We start from the raw sequence: 17873 nt of genomic DNA, 5'->3' as shown, positions 1-17873 counted from the left end.
ACCTAGTGTTTGAACAAAATGAAATTGTGGACGCAATAAAAGCATAAATAAGCTTTCATATAAAGGCGTCACGGGGGTCCTTAGTGCTCATATTTGCCAATATACTCGTCCTGGGCGATATCTAGAGAAGATGCAGTGTGTATGTTAGGGCATAACGGTTACCCTGCGTGTAAATTAGGAATTTCTGTTCTGAATCACTGGACAGCATCACCTCTCTACCATCCGGCGATCCGTAGAGCTGATCTACCCCATCCAAAGTTCTCACTTCTCAGCATTAAAAAAAACTTTATGCCGCAAATTCAGCACCTCTTGTGGAGGAGCAGATTAGGGAATATTTACTACAAATCTGAAATGGTCCATTATTACATTCAGGCGCTTTAATGCACGAAAGGAGAACATAAACAAAATCTGATTACTTGAGGTTTTCAAATATCTGGCGCGTATCTTAACGGTCTTCCCGCCATTTTATCGATCTCCTGTTCTCCGCCAGCAATATACGCCTAGATTTGATCGGCCACGACGATTTGCACCCCCTATCCTATTGCTGCTGAGATGAATCTGCCGCCCTCATGTGGTCTCTCTGCTGCATCTCCCACCCAACCATACTAGTTATTCCAGCACTGATCGGTCTCCGTTCACATCGCGGATGACAGAGCCGGCTATAGGGGGGCGTAGTATGAGGATGACCCCCAATACTAACGTTCCAGCGGATATAGGACAGCCGTTATCCGCTGGAACGCTACTGCAATGAACCGATGACGTCACCACTTCCCATCCCAATGGAATCCACTGGTGGCGGCTCTGAGTGGGGATCATGAACAAGTAGCAGTTAGATGGCTGCTTAGTGTAACAATACTTCCCTAGAATGTATCTGCTCGGGTCTCCACACCTATCAGTGGAATACCGGTAGCGAGAACAATACCGGCTATTGTAGTGCGCAGCATACCGTCAGATGACGTGACAGCACTTTTATGGAGTAAGTGGGTGGCCCTGAAAAGGACCTTTTGCATAATAAGAGGAGGATTGGATCGGCTTATCCCCCGAAGCCGTAGAGGGTGCGCCCCTGGCGCTTGAGGGCGTACACCACATCCATGGCGGTGACCGTCTTCCTCTTGGCGTGCTCGGTGTAGGTGACGGCGTCCCGGATGACGTTCTCCAGGAAAACCTTCAGCACTCCGCGGGTCTCCTCATAGATGAGGCCGGAGATGCGCTTGACACCCCCTCTGCGGGCCAGGCGGCGGATGGCGGGCTTAGTGATGCCCTGGATGTTATCCCGGAGCACCTTCCTGTGCCGCTTGGCGCCTCCTTTCCCGAGTCCCTTCCCACCCTTTCCTCGGCCAGACATGATGATTATAGAACTTCTTCCCTGCTGTAGAGATGAACTGATCTGTGCTGCCGCCTCTCCTCCTCTTATACAGCCTGGGCGGACCTGAGGGGAGACTGCACACGAAGGGGCAGAGCACATTTGCCAGTTGTCTTCCCCACCCTAGGCCTGAATAATGGAAAACATATCAGTGACTAATGTACTGCTTGGAAAAGCTTGTTTTTCACATACTACCTCCGAATAGATTATGTTGTTTGTATCCATACTGCCGACATTCGGATAATCCGTTTGTTTTCTTATTATTACGTGTCTCGTGTCCGGCCCTGATATAGAATTCACTGTAAAAAAAAAAAAAAATAATAATCCTAAAACTCGCCGATCTCTCATGAAACAGACATTTAGGGCATGGATGGGGATGAAACATTCCAGTCCACAGAATATCGGCGGGAAATTTGAAATAGCACCGGCTCTGCATCAGCCAATCACAGCTCCAGCCGCTTCTCTATTAAGCCGATAAGAATGCGAAGAAAGTGTTAATTCAGATTGCTAGCCGTTTCTGTGTACAGATACGAGTGTTTCAGTCAGTTATTTCGAAATTGCACCCCGCATTTCCCACGTCATTATAAAAGTTGAGGAATCTGGGTTTTAAAAAAAAGATGCGGCATGGAATTGTAGATCACATTTATCTGTCTGGTCCCCTTTCTGCTAATGCATGTGCACTTTACTGCTAGCGGCTCTGTGAAGGATTGAAAAACATCCGAGCGTTACTGGGGCCAATCAGAAAGCAAGGAACGTTTTTCATTGCGCTCCTCTCCTGGCACCAGAGCTGCAGCTACTTCAGCCGCTGTACATGCGACCAGGATCAGGGAGCCTTGCCCAGATTCATTTACATACTAGCATGAGCCGCCACTCGAACTTTGGTGAAAGTATGTCACATGTAATTACACTGAGGAAAGAATATCTCTTGCTAGATGCGATGTTACAGCTCTGTATGGAGAATGTGGGGTGGCTCTGAAAAGAGCCTTTGTGTTCTGTGGGGGGATATTAATGGATTATAACGTGCTTATGCCCTCTCGCCGCGGATCCTGCGGGCCAGCTGGATGTCTTTGGGCATGATGGTGACCCTCTTGGCGTGGATGGCGCACAGGTTGGTGTCCTCGAAGAGCCCCACCAGATAAGCCTCGCTGGCCTCCTGCAGAGCCATGACGGCCGAGCTCTGGAAGCGCAGGTCGGTCTTGAAGTCCTGGGCGATCTCCCGCACCAGGCGCTGGAAGGGCAGCTTGCGGATCAGCAGCTCGGTGGATTTCTGGTAGCGGCGGATCTCTCGGAGAGCCACTGTACCGGGCCGGTAGCGGTGAGGCTTCTTCACTCCTCCGGTGGCCGGGGCGCTCTTCCGGGCGGCTTTGGTAGCCAGCTGCTTGCGGGGAGCTTTCCCTCCGGTGGACTTGCGGGCGGTCTGCTTAGTTCTGGCCATCGCTCAGGCAATAGTCTCTATTCACTCGCGGAAATAGAATGAGGAGAGTGACCGGGAGGCTCCTTTTTATACAGCCCGCGCCTCTCTGTCATTGGCTGCCTCACACCACGCTCTCTAGTGACGCGTATACACCGCGGAGAGCCAATTGTCTTCCAATCCTCTGTCCAATCTCTGCCTGCACGGTGTAGCGTGCTGCGCGGGATCCAATCACCGGGCGGCTCCTCCTATAACCCCGCCCAGAGCAGCCAATGTCTGACCAGGAAACCATATTCCCGATACTTCGTTTATAAGCGCCGTGACTTGTGATTGGCCGGGGTGATCGGGAGCTTTTATCTGAATGGCTACTGGAGAGAACATTCGTTATATTTCAAATGTCCCGCCACAATATTGCTTTGTTCCATCAGCCGCCGTTCTACAACGCTGCCTGGTTTTGTTCTTATTATTGAACTTTCTATCATCTTTAAAAGCCCCTCCTTATACTATTTATATCTACTGGCGTAGGGTAAAAGTGGACAGGAATATAGGAGGATCAGACACGTGTCTCTGCAGATCTGTTCATTATTCTGTATCGGGATGTAGACACACGTGGCAGCAGATCGGTCAGGCTGAGGATGAACCCCCCCCCCCCCCTTCCCGGTGTGCGGGGCAATAATAAGGCTCCTCGCTCACACACACCGGAATGAACGCTCTAGAACTCGGGGGGGAGATTGGGAATGAGGATTAGTTTTGCTGAAATGACCGGATTTCCCAGCAGATCCGATATCTGGACGGTTTGGCTTCATCAATTCAACAAAATGCTTTTCATTCGCGTATGTTCTTGTAATGTTGCTGGCTGAGCAGCTACGGTGATACATTTACAGTCGTTGTAACTTCCACAACCAGCATGCATACACTATTACACTGTATCACATAGTACTCCTGTTTGTAGACGTGATCCACATAAACCTGTCCTGGTTTGTGATCTAATGTAGTCCGGATGGGTCGCTTCTGAACACACATCTTAGCTGAATAAAAGCGCGCAAAAGCATCAGATGGGGCAATCTATATCTATGCCTGCAGACGTACAGGACAGAACTGCAGCCCCCCCAGACTACAGTACTTACACTACATAATATAGACATATGGCAATGGTAGGGATTAGATTGTGAGCTCCTTTGAGGGACAGTTAGTCATCTCCAACTACCCAGAGGTATCTGGGATTCCAGCTTCTAAGAAAAGGACTGAAATAGTTACTCCATGCTGCAGCATCACCAAAGGTTCCCTGCTACAACTCGGGCTGTGATTAACACTAGGCGTTCTTTTAAAAGCGGTTTTTACAATCTTTTGCTAATGCAATCCTATAGGGGATTTTTACACAAGTACTTCGCTCCAAAGTGAACACAATTTTTGGACATTAGCAAGGTTTAAAATCGCATGAGCTTAGAAAAGCTTTTAGTGTGAAGAAACCCCGTACTGCTTATACGTATTGATCAGAAACACATGGCTGGGGCAGATCGATACCCCCCCCCCGTGAGAGTCTCTGCCCTTTTATGCAGCATATGGGGAAGGGCATCAATACTGGGATTGTGCTGTCCCTTTGCAGTAGATGGGTGAATGTACAAAACAGCTCCGCAGTGAATGAGTGGGTGGCTCTGAAAAGAGCCTTTGGGTTTCCTGTGTAGTCGGGTGAGAGGAGATTACTTGGCGCTGGTGTACTTGGTGACGGCCTTGGTGCCCTCGGACACGGCGTGCTTAGCCAGCTCTCCCGGCAGCAGCAGGCGGACGGCGGTCTGGATCTCCCTGGAAGTGATGGTAGAGCGCTTGTTGTAATGAGCCAGGCGGGAAGCTTCCCCGGCAATGCGCTCGAAGATGTCATTGACGAAGGAGTTCATGATGCTCATGGCCTTGGAGGAGATGCCGGTGTCGGGGTGCACCTGCTTCAGCACCTTGTACACGTAGATGGCGTAGCTCTCCTTCCTGGTCTTCCTGCGCTTCTTGCCGTCCTTCTTCTGCACCTTACTCACCGCTTTCTTAGAGCCCTTCTTGGGCGCCGGGGCGGACTTGGCTGGTTCAGGCATAGCTGCGGATTCTTAGTAACTCTGCAGAGTGCGGAGACACAATGAGGAGCAGCGCTGCCTCCCCTCCTTATATAGGCCGCCTATGCTAATCAGGCTGCAGGAGAGCCGGCTCACACTATTGGAAAGCGTCACTAACGCCGCCTGATGACCGCCCCTTATAGCTGATTGGCTGGATGAGAAACTTACATAGTTGAAGAGCGCAGCACACAAACTCAGATGCAATTCGCTGCTAAAGTACAGAGCCCCGCCCTTGCATGTGCTGATTAGTGGATTGTCAGACTCTCTTGCTATTGGCTGAGTTGAACTGCAGCCAATCAGGTGGCAGCGCGGGGCGGGCAGCAGAGTATATAGGGCAGGAGGAGGGGAAGGTTTGGTTATGCTCGTGTTGGAGAGTTATCTGTATACCTGAAGCTATCATGTCCGGAAGAGGCAAACAAGGCGGCAAGGCTCGTGCCAAGGCCAAGACTCGCTCCTCCCGGGCCGGGCTGCAGTTCCCAGTAGAGATGGGAAGTTCGGATCTTTTCAATGATCCGGATGATTCGAATCGGATCATTGAAGAGATCCGGATCTTTGATCCGAATCTCGGATCATTTTACTACCGGAAGCATTCGGGGGTGAAATGACTAGCAGGACAGGTCTGTGGACAGGAGAAGGGGATGGGGGTGGACACACAGAGAAGGGGAGAAGATGGACAGAGGGCAGGGAGTGGACAGAGATGGGAGGAGGGACGAGCAGAGAGCAGAAATGTTTGCACGTAATACCCACATGCTGAAGTCATATGCTTTACATATATTTCACCTATATGTTCATCTGTGTACTTTGAAAGAAAAGGTCGCACAGTGAAAGAAAGCATTCCCAGAAGATAAGTGCAGCTGTTTAGTGCCGAGTGCAGGAGGATTATATTGCCTTTCAATCACACTGTCTGCAAAGTTACTGAGCTGTGCTGAGCCAAAAGCTTCCCATGTGTTCACTGTGTACAACTACGGAACAGCCAGCCTATAATGGGCAGCACATTGCAGCCAGTATGTGTGCTCTACACATATCTGGCAGTGGCACCCATGTCCCCTCTCTCTCATCTACCTGTCTCCCTGCAAGGCTGGCTCCCCTCCAACTCAGCGATCCATCCCTGCTGTGCTTCCAAGACCCCGCTGCCCGCTGATAGGGGGCGTGTCGCTCCTGGCCCCGCCCCTTTTGCGATCCGAATCACTCATTTTGATGATTCGGATGATCGACTCATAAAATAGATTCGGATCAAAGATCCGAATCGTTCATGATCCGGACAACACTAGTTCCCAGTCGGCCGTGTTCACCGTCTGCTGAGGAAGGGCAACTATGCGGAGCGGGTGGGGGCCGGAGCTCCGGTCTATCTGGCCGCAGTGCTGGAGTATCTGACCGCTGAGATCCTGGAGCTGGCTGGCAACGCCGCCCGGGACAACAAGAAGACCCGCATCATCCCCCGCCACCTGCAGCTGGCCGTGCGCAACGACGAGGAGCTCAACAAGCTGCTGGGTGGGGTGACCATCGCCCAGGGGGGCGTCCTGCCCAACATCCAGGCCGTGCTGCTGCCCAAGAAGACCGAGAGCCACAAGGCCGCCAAGAGCAAGTAACTCCCTGCAGCTAAAGAGATCACAGAACACAAAGGCTCTTTTCAGAGCCACCCACCCTGTCTATAGAGAGCCTGATGCGCATTATTACAGTTTCCTCCGCATGCAGAGACATTTCACTTTATAAGTATCCCTCGAATAAGCGGGTAACAATGTAACCTACAAATCAATAGTAATATTTCTTAGACCGAAATCACGATCTACAACGGCCGAATGCGTTATAAGCGGATCAGAGATCCTCCGGTATGACTTGCAGTTACACGAGTTCCTGTTACAGGGGGAATGTAATAGAGATGGGAAGTTCGGATCTTTTCAATGATCCGGATGATTCGAATCGGATCATTGAAGAGATCCGGATCTTTGATCCGAATCTCGGATCATTTTACTACCTGAAGCATTCGGGGTGAAATGAACAGCAGGACAGGTCTGTGCCTCTGTGGACAGGAGAAGGGGAGAAGATGGACAGAGGGCAGGGAGTGGACAGAGATGGGAGGAGGGACCAGCAGAGAGCAGAAATGTTTGCACGTAATACCCACATGCTGAAGTCATATGCTTTACATATAGTTCACCTATATGTTCATCTGTACACTTTGAAAGAAAAGGTTGCACAGTGAAAGAAAGCATTCCCCAAAGATAAGTGCAGCTGTTTAGTGCCGAGTGCAGGAGGATTATATAATTGCCCAGCAATCACAGTGCCTGCAAAGTTACTGAGCTGTGCTGAGCCAAAAGCTTCCAATGTGATCACTGTGCAGCACTACGGAACAGCCAGCCTATAATGAGCAGCACATTGCAGCCAGTATGTGTTCTCTACACATATCTGGCAGTGGCACCCATGTCCTCTCTACCTGTCCCTGCAAGGCTGAGTCCCCTCCAACAGAGCGATCCATCTCTGCTCTGCTTCCAGGACCCCGCTTTCCCGCTGAGAGGGGGCGTGTCGCTCCTGGCCCCGCCCCTTTTGCGATCCGAATCACTCATTTTGATGATTCGGATGATCGACTCATAAAATAGATTCGGATCAAAGATCCGAATCGTTCATGATCCGGACAACACTAGAATGTAATGCGGCTGTGCAGTAACTTCCTCCCAATCCACCCGCGTATAAGCGGAGCAGCCTGCAGGAAGCACGTGTATAGGGAAGCGCTATCTGCAGCCAATCGATAGCTTCAGCTTCATATATGGAGGTGTAAACGTTGTTGCTGTTTTCAATATTTGCCGCTGAATTTCCCTGGAACAGGCGGGAAGAATGTGCAGCTCTGTTGCGGCATCACGTGATGCTGTGCCGGCAGCTGCCCCGTAATATTCAGCATTTCCCCGGCTGTGCTGCTCCCGGCAATGCCAGCTCACACATATAGATATATGTGGAGGTTTGTTTATAGATTGGAATAGACGGTCCAGTTTAACAGCATTTGCGAAATGTTCTTAATTTTTTTTTTTTTTTACGTCTTAGGAAAAAGTATTGTACTGTAATCAGATATTGAAGCAATGGATTGTGTTGCCTTTGGGACGTCTACATTTTGGAGGGAACTAACACAAAGGCACCGGAGTGTTCTCTCATTCCCCTCATGGTGGCAGTGGTGCGCCGCCGGAAACATACAGGAAATAATTCTGCAACAGAAATGATACTTTGTATTTGCGTGTACGGGGAAGGAAAAATGTAATGTGAATAGTTACCGAAACATACTGGGATTAATTAATAGATACGCCGGGTTTATAAGGAGAAAAGACAATCCTCGTCTCATGTTTGGCACCAGCAGTATCAGCTCCGCATGCAGCTCCAGGGACAAAGTGGGCGGCTAATGGATCTTTTGGGCCGAGCAGTGATCAGAGTGAGAAGAATAATAGCCAACTGCTCAGATCAGTACACGGAAATTACATGACAGCACTTTTATGGATAAAGTGGGTGGCCCTGAAAAGGACCTTTTGCATAATAAGAGGAGGATTGGATCGGCTTATCCCCCGAAGCCGTAGAGGGTGCGCCCCTGGCGCTTGAGGGCGTACACCACATCCATGGCGGTGACCGTCTTCCTCTTGGCGTGCTCGGTGTAGGTGACGGCGTCCCGGATGACGTTCTCCAGGAAAACCTTCAGCACTCCGCGGGTCTCCTCATAGATGAGGCCGGAGATGCGCTTGACACCCCCTCTGCGGGCCAGGCGGCGGATGGCGGGCTTAGTGATGCCCTGGATGTTATCCCGGAGCACCTTCCTGTGCCGCTTAGCGCCTCCTTTCCCGAGTCCCTTCCCGCCCTTTCCTCGGCCAGACATGATGATTATAGAGCTTCTTCTCCGCTGTAGAGATGAACTGATCTGTGCTGCCGCCTCTCCTCCTCTTATACAGCCTTGGCGGACCTGAGGGGAGACTGCAGTAGAAGGAGTGGTCGGATTCTGCTGTTGATTTTTGGGGTGTGACCAGACATGTGACGTCAGCCCTGTTAGTGACAGTGAAGCTCCGACTAATCTATGTACACGTTTCCGTCACATCGGTACAGAATCAGCAATAATACCACTGGCCTAGACCCAGTATTTGTCTTCAGCTCACTTTTTACACCCAATTTTGGAATTATAAGCCTGGAACTCACAGATTTCTTTTAGAACACCCAGATCGTTAAATGACACGTTCCAGTCTCGAGAATATCGGCAGGCAATGCATCTACTCTGGCTCAGCCAATCACAGCTCCACGTGCTCTTTTAATAAGCCAGTAAAACGCCAAGAAAGTGTAATCCAGTTTGCGAGCTAAATATGTTTCTATCCACAGATAGAGTATTGGAGTGATGATTAATGTCACTAATGCACCCCACACTTCCCACTGTTCCCAGGTCACTAAGGAAGTAAGTTCATAAGGATTTACATTAAAGGGAACCTGGAGCGAATAAAAATATTTAAAATAAACGCACGAGGTAGCTGCAAATTAATATTACACAGGGATGCTCGGATGTGCCTCATCCACGAATTCGGCAATCCGCTTGGTTACAAAAAAAAATCTGCATTCGGCCCCGTCGCATGCGGATTTTCGTCCGCGTCCACGCAACCACGCGGATTTTCTGCCGTGAATGGCGTAATCACGCGTGGATTCCCGCCTGGAGGCGGATTTTCTTTTAACGTTAATAACAAAGCCCCCATACATGCTACAATCCCCCAAATTGCATGGATTATCGAGGTGATAAGGGGCAACATAACTTCAACATAAAAAATTCCAAAAGATTTTTTTCTTCTTGAGAAAATGGATTTTAAAGTGAAATCAACACTTTAAATGGGGCTATTAATTGGTAATAAGTGGTTTTAAAAAGGGATATACGCGTTAAGCAGTCAAAGAAGTGAAGGCGAGTTCCAATGGCACTTGGCGGCGAAGGTACCGCTGGAGGAAGATGAGTGGCTAATGCCAAAAAGGCCCCAGAGAGGTTTTTGTAATTTTTTTTTTGTTTTTTTTGGCAGCAATTAGCAATGACATCGCAACAGAGTTGTCACTGGACACGGGCAGTGTGAACGCAGAGTGCAGTGGTGGTAGCGACCAGTGGTGCTCACCGCCAGGTCGTGATCACGCTTACGCGTGGATTCACGACCATTTTGACGCATTCCGCCTCGGACACGAAAATCCGTGAATAGATTTTCAACCACGAAAATCTGCTTCGGCTACGCGTGAATGCGGACAGAAATCCGCATTCACGCTCGTGAAACCCGGCGCTGAAGTCGTGGTTTGCGGAAATGCGTCAAACTATGCGGAAGTGACACATTGCAGGCCAATCAGAGTGCCCCAGCCAGGCCCTAGCAACCAATCACAGGAGGGGAGCTATGCCCTCCCCTCCTGAATATAAAGCGGCGGCCATGATGGAAAAGCTCTGTCCTTGCTAGACTGTGGTGCTGAGAGGATTATCTCCAGGCCATTGTTGTTTGAGCAAGTGCATTTATTGTGTTAAAAACAAAGCGTTTTTTTTGCTAACACTGCTCTTATACTGTACACAGTTAGCTAGTCAGTGAGTGATTGCTGTAGTTAGTTGTAGTCAGTGTAGTGTAGTGGGAGTCTAGTGATTATTTAACTGTGTGTAGTGCAGGCAGGTTCAGTGCTGCAGTGTAGTCAGTGTAGTGGGAGTGGGGATTATCTGTGTGTAGTGCAGGCAGGCAGGTTAGTGCAACAGCAGTGTTTACTTGCATATTCCAGTGACAGTTATACACTTGTACTATTTGCAGGCAGCCAGTCACACCGCCGGCGCCGCCACTCTCTGCCAGCGCTGTTCATTCATTCTGTCAGTGACCTTGTGCCGTGCCCAGTGCCCACTGCTCGCTCGCTGGCATATGAGCATCTCATTACACAGTGTGACATCCTTGTGTGCCCACTGCATCCTTCAGTGACCTAGTTGTATATCCAGTGCCCACTGCTGTGCCCACTGCATCCTTCAGTGACCTTGTACTGTGCCCACTGCATCCTTCAGTGACCTAGTTGTATATCCAGTGCCCACTGCTGTGCCCACTGCATCCTTCAGTGACCTTGTACTGTGCCCACTGCATCCTTCAGTGACCTAGTTGTATATCCAGTGCCCACTGCTGTGCCCACTGCATCCTTCAGTGACCTTGTACTGTGCCCACTGCATCCTTCAGTGACCTAGTTGTATATCCAGTGCTCACTGCTGTGCCCACTGCATCCTTCAGTGACCTTGTACTGTGCCCACTGCATCCTTCAGTGACCTAGTTGTATATACAGTGCCCACTGCTGTGCCCACTGCATCCTTCAGTGACCTTGTACTGTGCCCACTGCATCCTTCAGTGACCTAGGTGTATATCCAGTGCCCACTGCTGTGCCCACTGCATCCTTCAGCGACCTTGTACTGTGCCCACTGCATCCTTCAGTGACCTAGTTGTATATCCAGTGCCCACTGCTGTGCCCACTGCATCCTTCAGTGACCTTGTACTGTGCCCACTGCATCCTTCAGTGACCTAGTTGTATATCCAGTGCCCACTGCTGTGCCCACTGCATCCTTCAGTGACCTTGTACTGTGCCCACTGCATCCTTCAGTGCCGTTGTACTGTGCCTGGTGCATCCTTCAGTGACTTTGTACTGTGCCCACTGCATCCAGTGATTCATTACTAGCAACATGTCTGGCAGGGTTTCGCGGGGTGAGAGGAAAGGGAGTTCAATTGCCTCAGCCACTTCTGGGACTGCTCCACGTCCAGGGAGAGGACGCCCAGCTGTACGTGGTCGTGATGCAGCAGAAAGGGGGGCAGCAAAGCCTGGGCCGAGTCAGCGGACGCCATTGTCCAAATATTTTAAAGTTTCTGGTCCCCGTGTGGTGGTTGAGCAAATGGAACCTGACGTACTCATGGACATCATGACTTCCTCCCAGACCTCTACTGTGAGCACCACTCCAAGCAGCAGCAGCAGCAGCAGCCAACGTCCCACGCTTGTTGTGACATCCAATGGCTGACCCCCCCGAAAACTGGACACAGGTGTAGTGGTGTCTGATAAAGGTGCCAACAAACAACATGCTGGCCGCCATTTCGGAAGATGGCTATACCCACTTACCTTGCTTGGCCCACGTCTTCAACCTTGTAGTCCAGAAGTTTTTACGGACTTTTGATGGGTTGAAGGATGCTGTGGCCTCAGCACGAAAAGTGTCAGCCCACATCCGTCGCTCCGCAACTGCCACCGCGGCCATGAAACTGCTGCAGCGCTGCCATAGCCTGCCGCAGCACAGGCTTATTTTCGATTGTCCAACGCGGTGGAACTCCACCCTCCAGGGCCAGGCCGAGGCAGAGGCGAGAGAGGCTCCAACCTCAGGGCGCAGTATAGTAGGGGGCGCTCAACTCACTCAGCTATCATTGCCCTATTGTGTTTGAAGCAGAGAGAAATAAGAAAAGGCGATACATGGCAGTGACTGCAAGCCAGGTAACTAGAAATTAAGGTGTTGGGGGCCCTGGGGCACTTCAGTCTAATAGCAATCAGTGTGAGACGGCTGGGGTGGGAGGGATGGAGGGGCGCACTTTGGTGTCTCAGCCTTGGGTGCTGGAGGACCTTGTCCCGGCTCTGCCACCCTCCACATGCTGGAGAGGTTGTGGGAGCAGCGCATGGCGGTCAGGCTATACCTGTCTGAAACATCTTCCACCAGAACAGGGCCACTGAACTACGTTACTGGGGACCAGTAGCAGCTGATTGGACAGATGTGCAAAGTCTTGCAGCCGTTTGAGCAGGCAACAAAAGTGGCCAGTGAGGAGCACTGCAGCATATCAGAGGTGCTACCTCTTGTCTTCATGCTGGACAAGGCTCTTGACAAACTGCTCGAACAGGGGGAGGAAGTCCTACTGAACAGTAGTCAGTCAAGTGGGGGAGTGAGTGGACATGCTCCAGTCCTGGATGAAGAGGGAGAGCTTGTGGAAGCGGAAGAGCCCATTGTCCAGGGGTGGGAAGAAGATTCAGATGATGTGGAGCTGGAGCATGATGACAGTTCTGAGTCTGTCAGCCAGGGAGAGGTGATAAATGGCAGACATCTCTTCCCTATGGCTGCACATATGCTCCAAAACTCTAAAATCAAGGCTCGACATGTGGGTGGCCACCATCTTAGATCCCTGGTGCAAGGTGAAAATGCACCAGATCATACTCCCCTCCCAAGCAGACGCCAGGATGAGCCAGATCCGGGATGCCCTTCTTCGTTGGGTAAAAGATGTGTTTCCTGCACCTGTATCCCGGGCCCAAGCTACCAAGTCTCATCACACTCAGCAAAGGTCTGGTGGTCCCACTCCTAGCAGCAGCACCAATAGCCAATCTGTGAACCTGCTGAGTATGCTGAAGGAATTTTACCAGCCAATGCCAGATACTTCTTCTAGCAGCAGCACCACCAGCGGACAAAGTGGTCAACGCCAGCGGCTGGCCCGTATGGTGAATGATTACTTGGGTTCGGCCAGTGCTCCAGACAATATGGAGAGTTATGATGACTAGAGTTGGGCCGAACCTCCGATTTTAGGTTCGCGAACCTGGTTCGCGAACTTCCGCGGAAGGTTCGGTTCGCGTTAAAGTTCGCGAACCGCAATAGACTTCAATGGGGATGCGAACTTTGAAAAAAAAAAAAAATTATGCTGGCCACAAAAGTGATGGAAAAGATGTTTCAAGGGGTCTAACACCTGGAGGGGGGCATGGCGGAGTGGGATACATGCCAAAAGTCCCCGGGAAAAATCTGGATTTGACGCAAAGCAGCGTTTTAAGGGCAGAAATCACATTGAATGCTAAATGACAGGCCTAAAATGCTTTAAAACATCTTGCATGTGTATACATCAATCAGGTAGTGTAATTAAGGTACTGCTTCACACTGACACACCAAACTCACCGTGTAACGCACCGCAAACAGCTGTTTGTGTAGTGACGGCCGTGCTGGACTGGTGCGCACCATGGCGAGAGTGCAGGTTTTGGTGGCTTTACAGCCCATATGGTCGCCTGGCTGATGTAGCTGAATGACAGAACAGTGACTGTCCAGCTGATCAAATTTGGTCTGACCACAATGAAGCAACGACCTTATTATCTTTTGTGTGCCCCCCGAGACACTCATCTAGGCGCCGGTCATTGCTTCATTGTGATACGCAAGCCCCTTCACCACGGCAAGGTAATGATCACGAAGGGGAATGGGCGCATGTACATGCCTTTTCTTTTGTTGTTGCAGCTGCCCGCAGTGCAGCCAGAAAAATTAGGCAGTCATGTACACGCACGCACCAGAAAAATTATTACAGCGGCCGCTGCTAGCAGCGGCCTAAAAAATTCAGCAATCCGCCTAGAGTCCCGGACCCTGTTGGTGGTGGCGGAGAAGGTAGTCAAGCGGCCTGCAGGCAGACATGCTGTGTGGAGGGACTGGGAGCGACTTAGTCTTCTTGGGGCAGGCCAGGCAGCCAGTCACACGGCGTGCAGGCAGAGATGCTGTGTGTGCGGGGACTGACTTAGTCTTGGGGCGGGCAGCAGCCCTCCGGGATCCATGCCTCATTCATTTTGATAAAGGTGAGGCACTTAACACTTTTGTGACTTAGGCGACTTCTCTTCTCTGTGACAATGCCTCCAGCTGCGCTGAAGGTCCTTTCTGACAGGACGCTTGCGGCAGGGCAGGAGAGAAGTTGGATGGCAAATTGGGACAGCTCTGGCCACAGGTCAAGCCTGCGCACCCAGTAGTTTAAGGGTTCCTCATCGCTGTTCACAGCAGTGTCTACATCCACACTTAAGGCCAGATAGTCGGCTACCTGCCGTTCCAGGCGTTGGTGGAGGGTGGATCCGGAAGGGCTACGGCGAGGCGTTGGACTAAAGAACGTCCGCATGTCCGACATCACCATGAGATCGCTGGAGCGTCCTGTCTTTGACTGCGTGGACACGGGAGGAGGATTAGTGGCAGTGGTACCTTGCTGGCGTTGTGCTGTCACATCACCCTTAAAGGCATTGTAAAGCATAGTTGACAGCTGGTTCTGCATGTGCTGCATCCTTTCCACCTTCCGGTGAGTTGGTAACAGGTCCGCCACTTTGTGCCTGTACCGAGGGTCTAGTAGTGTGGCCACCCAGTACAGCTCATTCCCCTTGAGGTTTTTTATATGGGGGTCCCTCAACAGGCAGGACAGCATAAAAGACGACATCTGCACAAAGTCGGATCCAGTACCCTCCATCTCCTCTTGCTCTTCCTCAGTGACGTCACGTAAGTCAACCTCCTCCCCCCAGCCGCGAACAATACCACGGGAAGGTTGAGCAGCACAAGCCCCTTGCGACGCCTGCTGCGGTTTTTCTCCTGCCGCTGTCCCCTCCTCCTCCTCCTCCTCCTCCTCCAAAGAAACACCTTGCTCATCATCCTCTGAGTCTGACTCGTCTTCTGCACACGACTTCTCTTCTTCCTCCTCCTCCCCCGTTTGTGCTGCCGCAGGTGTTGAGGAAACAGCTGGGTCTGATGAAAATTGGTCCCATGCCTGTTCCTGCCGTAACGGTTCCTGGTCACGCTCATTCACAGCTTCATCCGCCACTCTACGCACAGCACGCTCCAAGAAGTAAGCGTAGGGAATTAAGTCGCTGATGGTGCCCTCACTGCGGCTCACCAGGTTGGTCACCTCCTCAAACGGCCGCATGAGCCTGCATGCATTTTTCATCAGTGTCCAGTTGTCGGGCCAGAACATCCCCATCTTCCCAGCGAGTCGGGCTATCGCAAATGAGGCGTCTCATCTGTGTCGCACTGCGGATGGACTGTTATTGCACATGCCTCTTACATCTGTGTCACGCTGCTGATGGACTGTTATTGCACATGCCCCTTACATCGGTGTCACACTGCTGATGGACTGTTATTGCACATGCCCCTTACATCTGTGTCACACCACTGATGGACTGTTATTGCACATGCCTCTTACATCTGTGTCACACTGCTGATAGACTGTTATTGCACTCGCCTCTTACATCTGTGTCAACTGCTGATAGACTGTTATTGCACTCGCCTCTTACATCTGTGTCACACTGCTGATAGTCAGTTATCGCACTCGCCTGCACAAGTTTTGCTTACCATCCATGCCCCATATGCTACCCCTCCCCCCTCGTACCACCTACTCCAGAGCTCAGCTCCTGAAATGGGAACATATCACAGCCGCACACCCGGAGGATGGGCCCTTGTACAACTCTGTTGGGAGCCACGTCCAGGAAATCACTGCTTCTGCGCCCTGGCCTCCCTTTAGCCAGCGCCGCAGGGGCTGTCGTTCAGGCGTCCGGGCGAGGCTGAAGAGGAGGGGCCTGCGGTCAGCCATCCCTGCGGTCCTCCTCGCTAACGTCCGCTCCCTCCCCAACAAGCTAGATGAGCTGAGACTCCTCAGCGACAAGAGGGAACTCGGTAACAACACCCCAGTCTTTTGCTTTACTGAAACGTGGCTCCACGACGACATCCCTGAGAGTGCCCTCCAGCTCCCAGGTTTCAGCCTCATCCGAGCAGATCGGGACAGCACCCTCTCTGGGAAGAAGAAAGGGGGTGGCATCTGCTTCTACGTCAGCTCCGCCTGGTGCTCAAACACCTCTGTACTGGCCAAGAAATGCACACCAGAACTTGAACTCCTCCTCATCAATTGCAGGCCAACCTACTCGCCCAGGGAGTTCTCCTCCTACGTCCTCGTGGGTGTGTATATCCCTCCTGATGCAGAGGTAAATGCTGCCCTGCGTGATCTCAGTGATACCATCATGCAGTGGGAGACGGCCCTCCCGGACTCGCTGTTCATTATCTTGGGGGATTTTAACAAGGCAAACCTCCGCAAAGAGCTGCCCCGCTTCCATCAGCACATCACCTGCCCCACCAGGAGTGCCAACACCCTCGACCATTGCTACACGGCCCTGAAGGATGCATACAAAGCGACACCGTGGGCAGCCCTAGGCTCATCTGACCACTGCATCATCCACCTGGTACCTACTTATAAAAGGCGCCTGGAAACCTCAAAACCTGTCACTAAGTCCTCCAAAGTGTGGTCAAGTGAGGCTAAACTTCAACTTCAGGCCTGCCTTGACTGCACAGACTGGAAGGCTCTGGAATCGCCTAACCTGGACGAGTGGGCAGACAATGTATCCTCGTACATTAGCTTCTGTGAGGACTCCTGTATCCCAACAAAAACCTTCAAACTGTATCCAAATGATAAACCGTGGTTCTCAAAAAGACTACGACAACTACGTCGTAGCAAAGAAGCCGCACATAAGTCCGGCAACCAGGTGGAATACAAGAAGGCAAGAAACGACCTAAACAGAGAACTGAGGTCCGCTAAGAGGGGCTACGCGGAAAAGCTGGAACAGAACCTCTCCTCAAACGACTCACGAGCCGTGTGGAAGGGACTGAAGGCTGCCACCAACTACAAGCCCCCCCCTCAGCACGCCACACCGAGCTCTGAGCTTGCCGAGAGTCTCAGTGACTTCTACTGCAGATTCGAGAGTCAGCCAGCACCTGCAGGACTCCCACAGCCACCTGCACAATCTGCCACGGTAGCCCTAGGCCCTTACTCACCCCCACCATCAGTGAGGGAGGAGGATGTACTGAAACACTTGCTAAGGCTAAATGCTAGGAAAGCCTCAGGTCCGGACGGTGTGTCGCCAGCCTGCCTGAAAACCTGTGCTCGCCAGCTCGCTCCCACCCTCTCTTCCATCTTCACGAGGTCCCTCCAGGAAGGCAAAGTTCCTGCGTGCTTTAAGAGGTCTGCCATTATCCCGGTCCCCAAAAAGCAGGGCATCCTCGACCTCAACAACTTCAGGCCCGTGGCACTTACATCCGTGATCATGAAAGCTTTTGAAAGCATGGTGCTACCTCTCCTTAAGCACTCTACTGAGGGACTGCTGGACCCGCACCAGTTCGCGTACAGAGCGAACAGGTCCACAAATGACGCCATCAAAATCTGCTTGGAGCACGTCTATGATCACCTGGATAGACCGGACTCCTACGCCAGGATCCTCCTACTGGACT

General features: G+C 51.5%; 4 protein-coding genes across 4 annotated transcripts; 1 reads left to right on the top strand and 3 right to left on the bottom strand.

Moving 5' to 3' along the window:
• Positions 1-1033: 1033 nt before the first annotated feature.
• On the bottom strand, positions 1034-1465 carry LOC137537076 (histone H4-like). The gene has a single exon (XM_068259220.1). It carries the CDS (start codon positions 1463-1465, stop codon positions 1034-1036), a length of 432 nt encoding a protein of 143 aa, XP_068115321.1.
• Positions 1466-2358: 893 nt separating this feature from the next.
• LOC137535226 (histone H3) lies at positions 2359-2814 on the bottom strand. Its single transcript, XM_068257043.1, has one exon. The coding sequence runs from the start codon at positions 2796-2798 to the stop codon at positions 2388-2390; it is 411 nt and encodes a 136-aa protein (XP_068113144.1). The 5' UTR covers positions 2799-2814; the 3' UTR covers positions 2359-2387.
• A 1660-nt stretch (positions 2815-4474) lies between these two features.
• Positions 4475-4855, bottom strand: LOC137535236 (histone H2B). Its single transcript, XM_068257051.1, has one exon. The coding sequence runs from the start codon at positions 4853-4855 to the stop codon at positions 4475-4477; it is 381 nt and encodes a 126-aa protein (XP_068113152.1).
• Positions 4856-5271: 416 nt separating this feature from the next.
• On the top strand, positions 5272-6462 carry LOC137535243 (histone H2A type 1-like). The gene is made up of 2 exons (XM_068257057.1): positions 5272-5352; positions 6145-6462. Exons 1-2 carry the CDS (start codon positions 5272-5274, stop codon positions 6460-6462), a joined length of 399 nt encoding a protein of 132 aa, XP_068113158.1.
• The last annotated feature ends 11411 nt before the right edge of the window (positions 6463-17873 follow it).

The sequence above is a fragment of the Hyperolius riggenbachi genome, chromosome 10, assembly GCF_040937935.1.
Source record: "Hyperolius riggenbachi isolate aHypRig1 chromosome 10, aHypRig1.pri, whole genome shotgun sequence".
NCBI classification, from domain to species: Eukaryota; Metazoa; Chordata; class Amphibia; order Anura; family Hyperoliidae; genus Hyperolius; species Hyperolius riggenbachi.
This window is presented reverse-complemented; position numbering and strand designations above follow the sequence as displayed.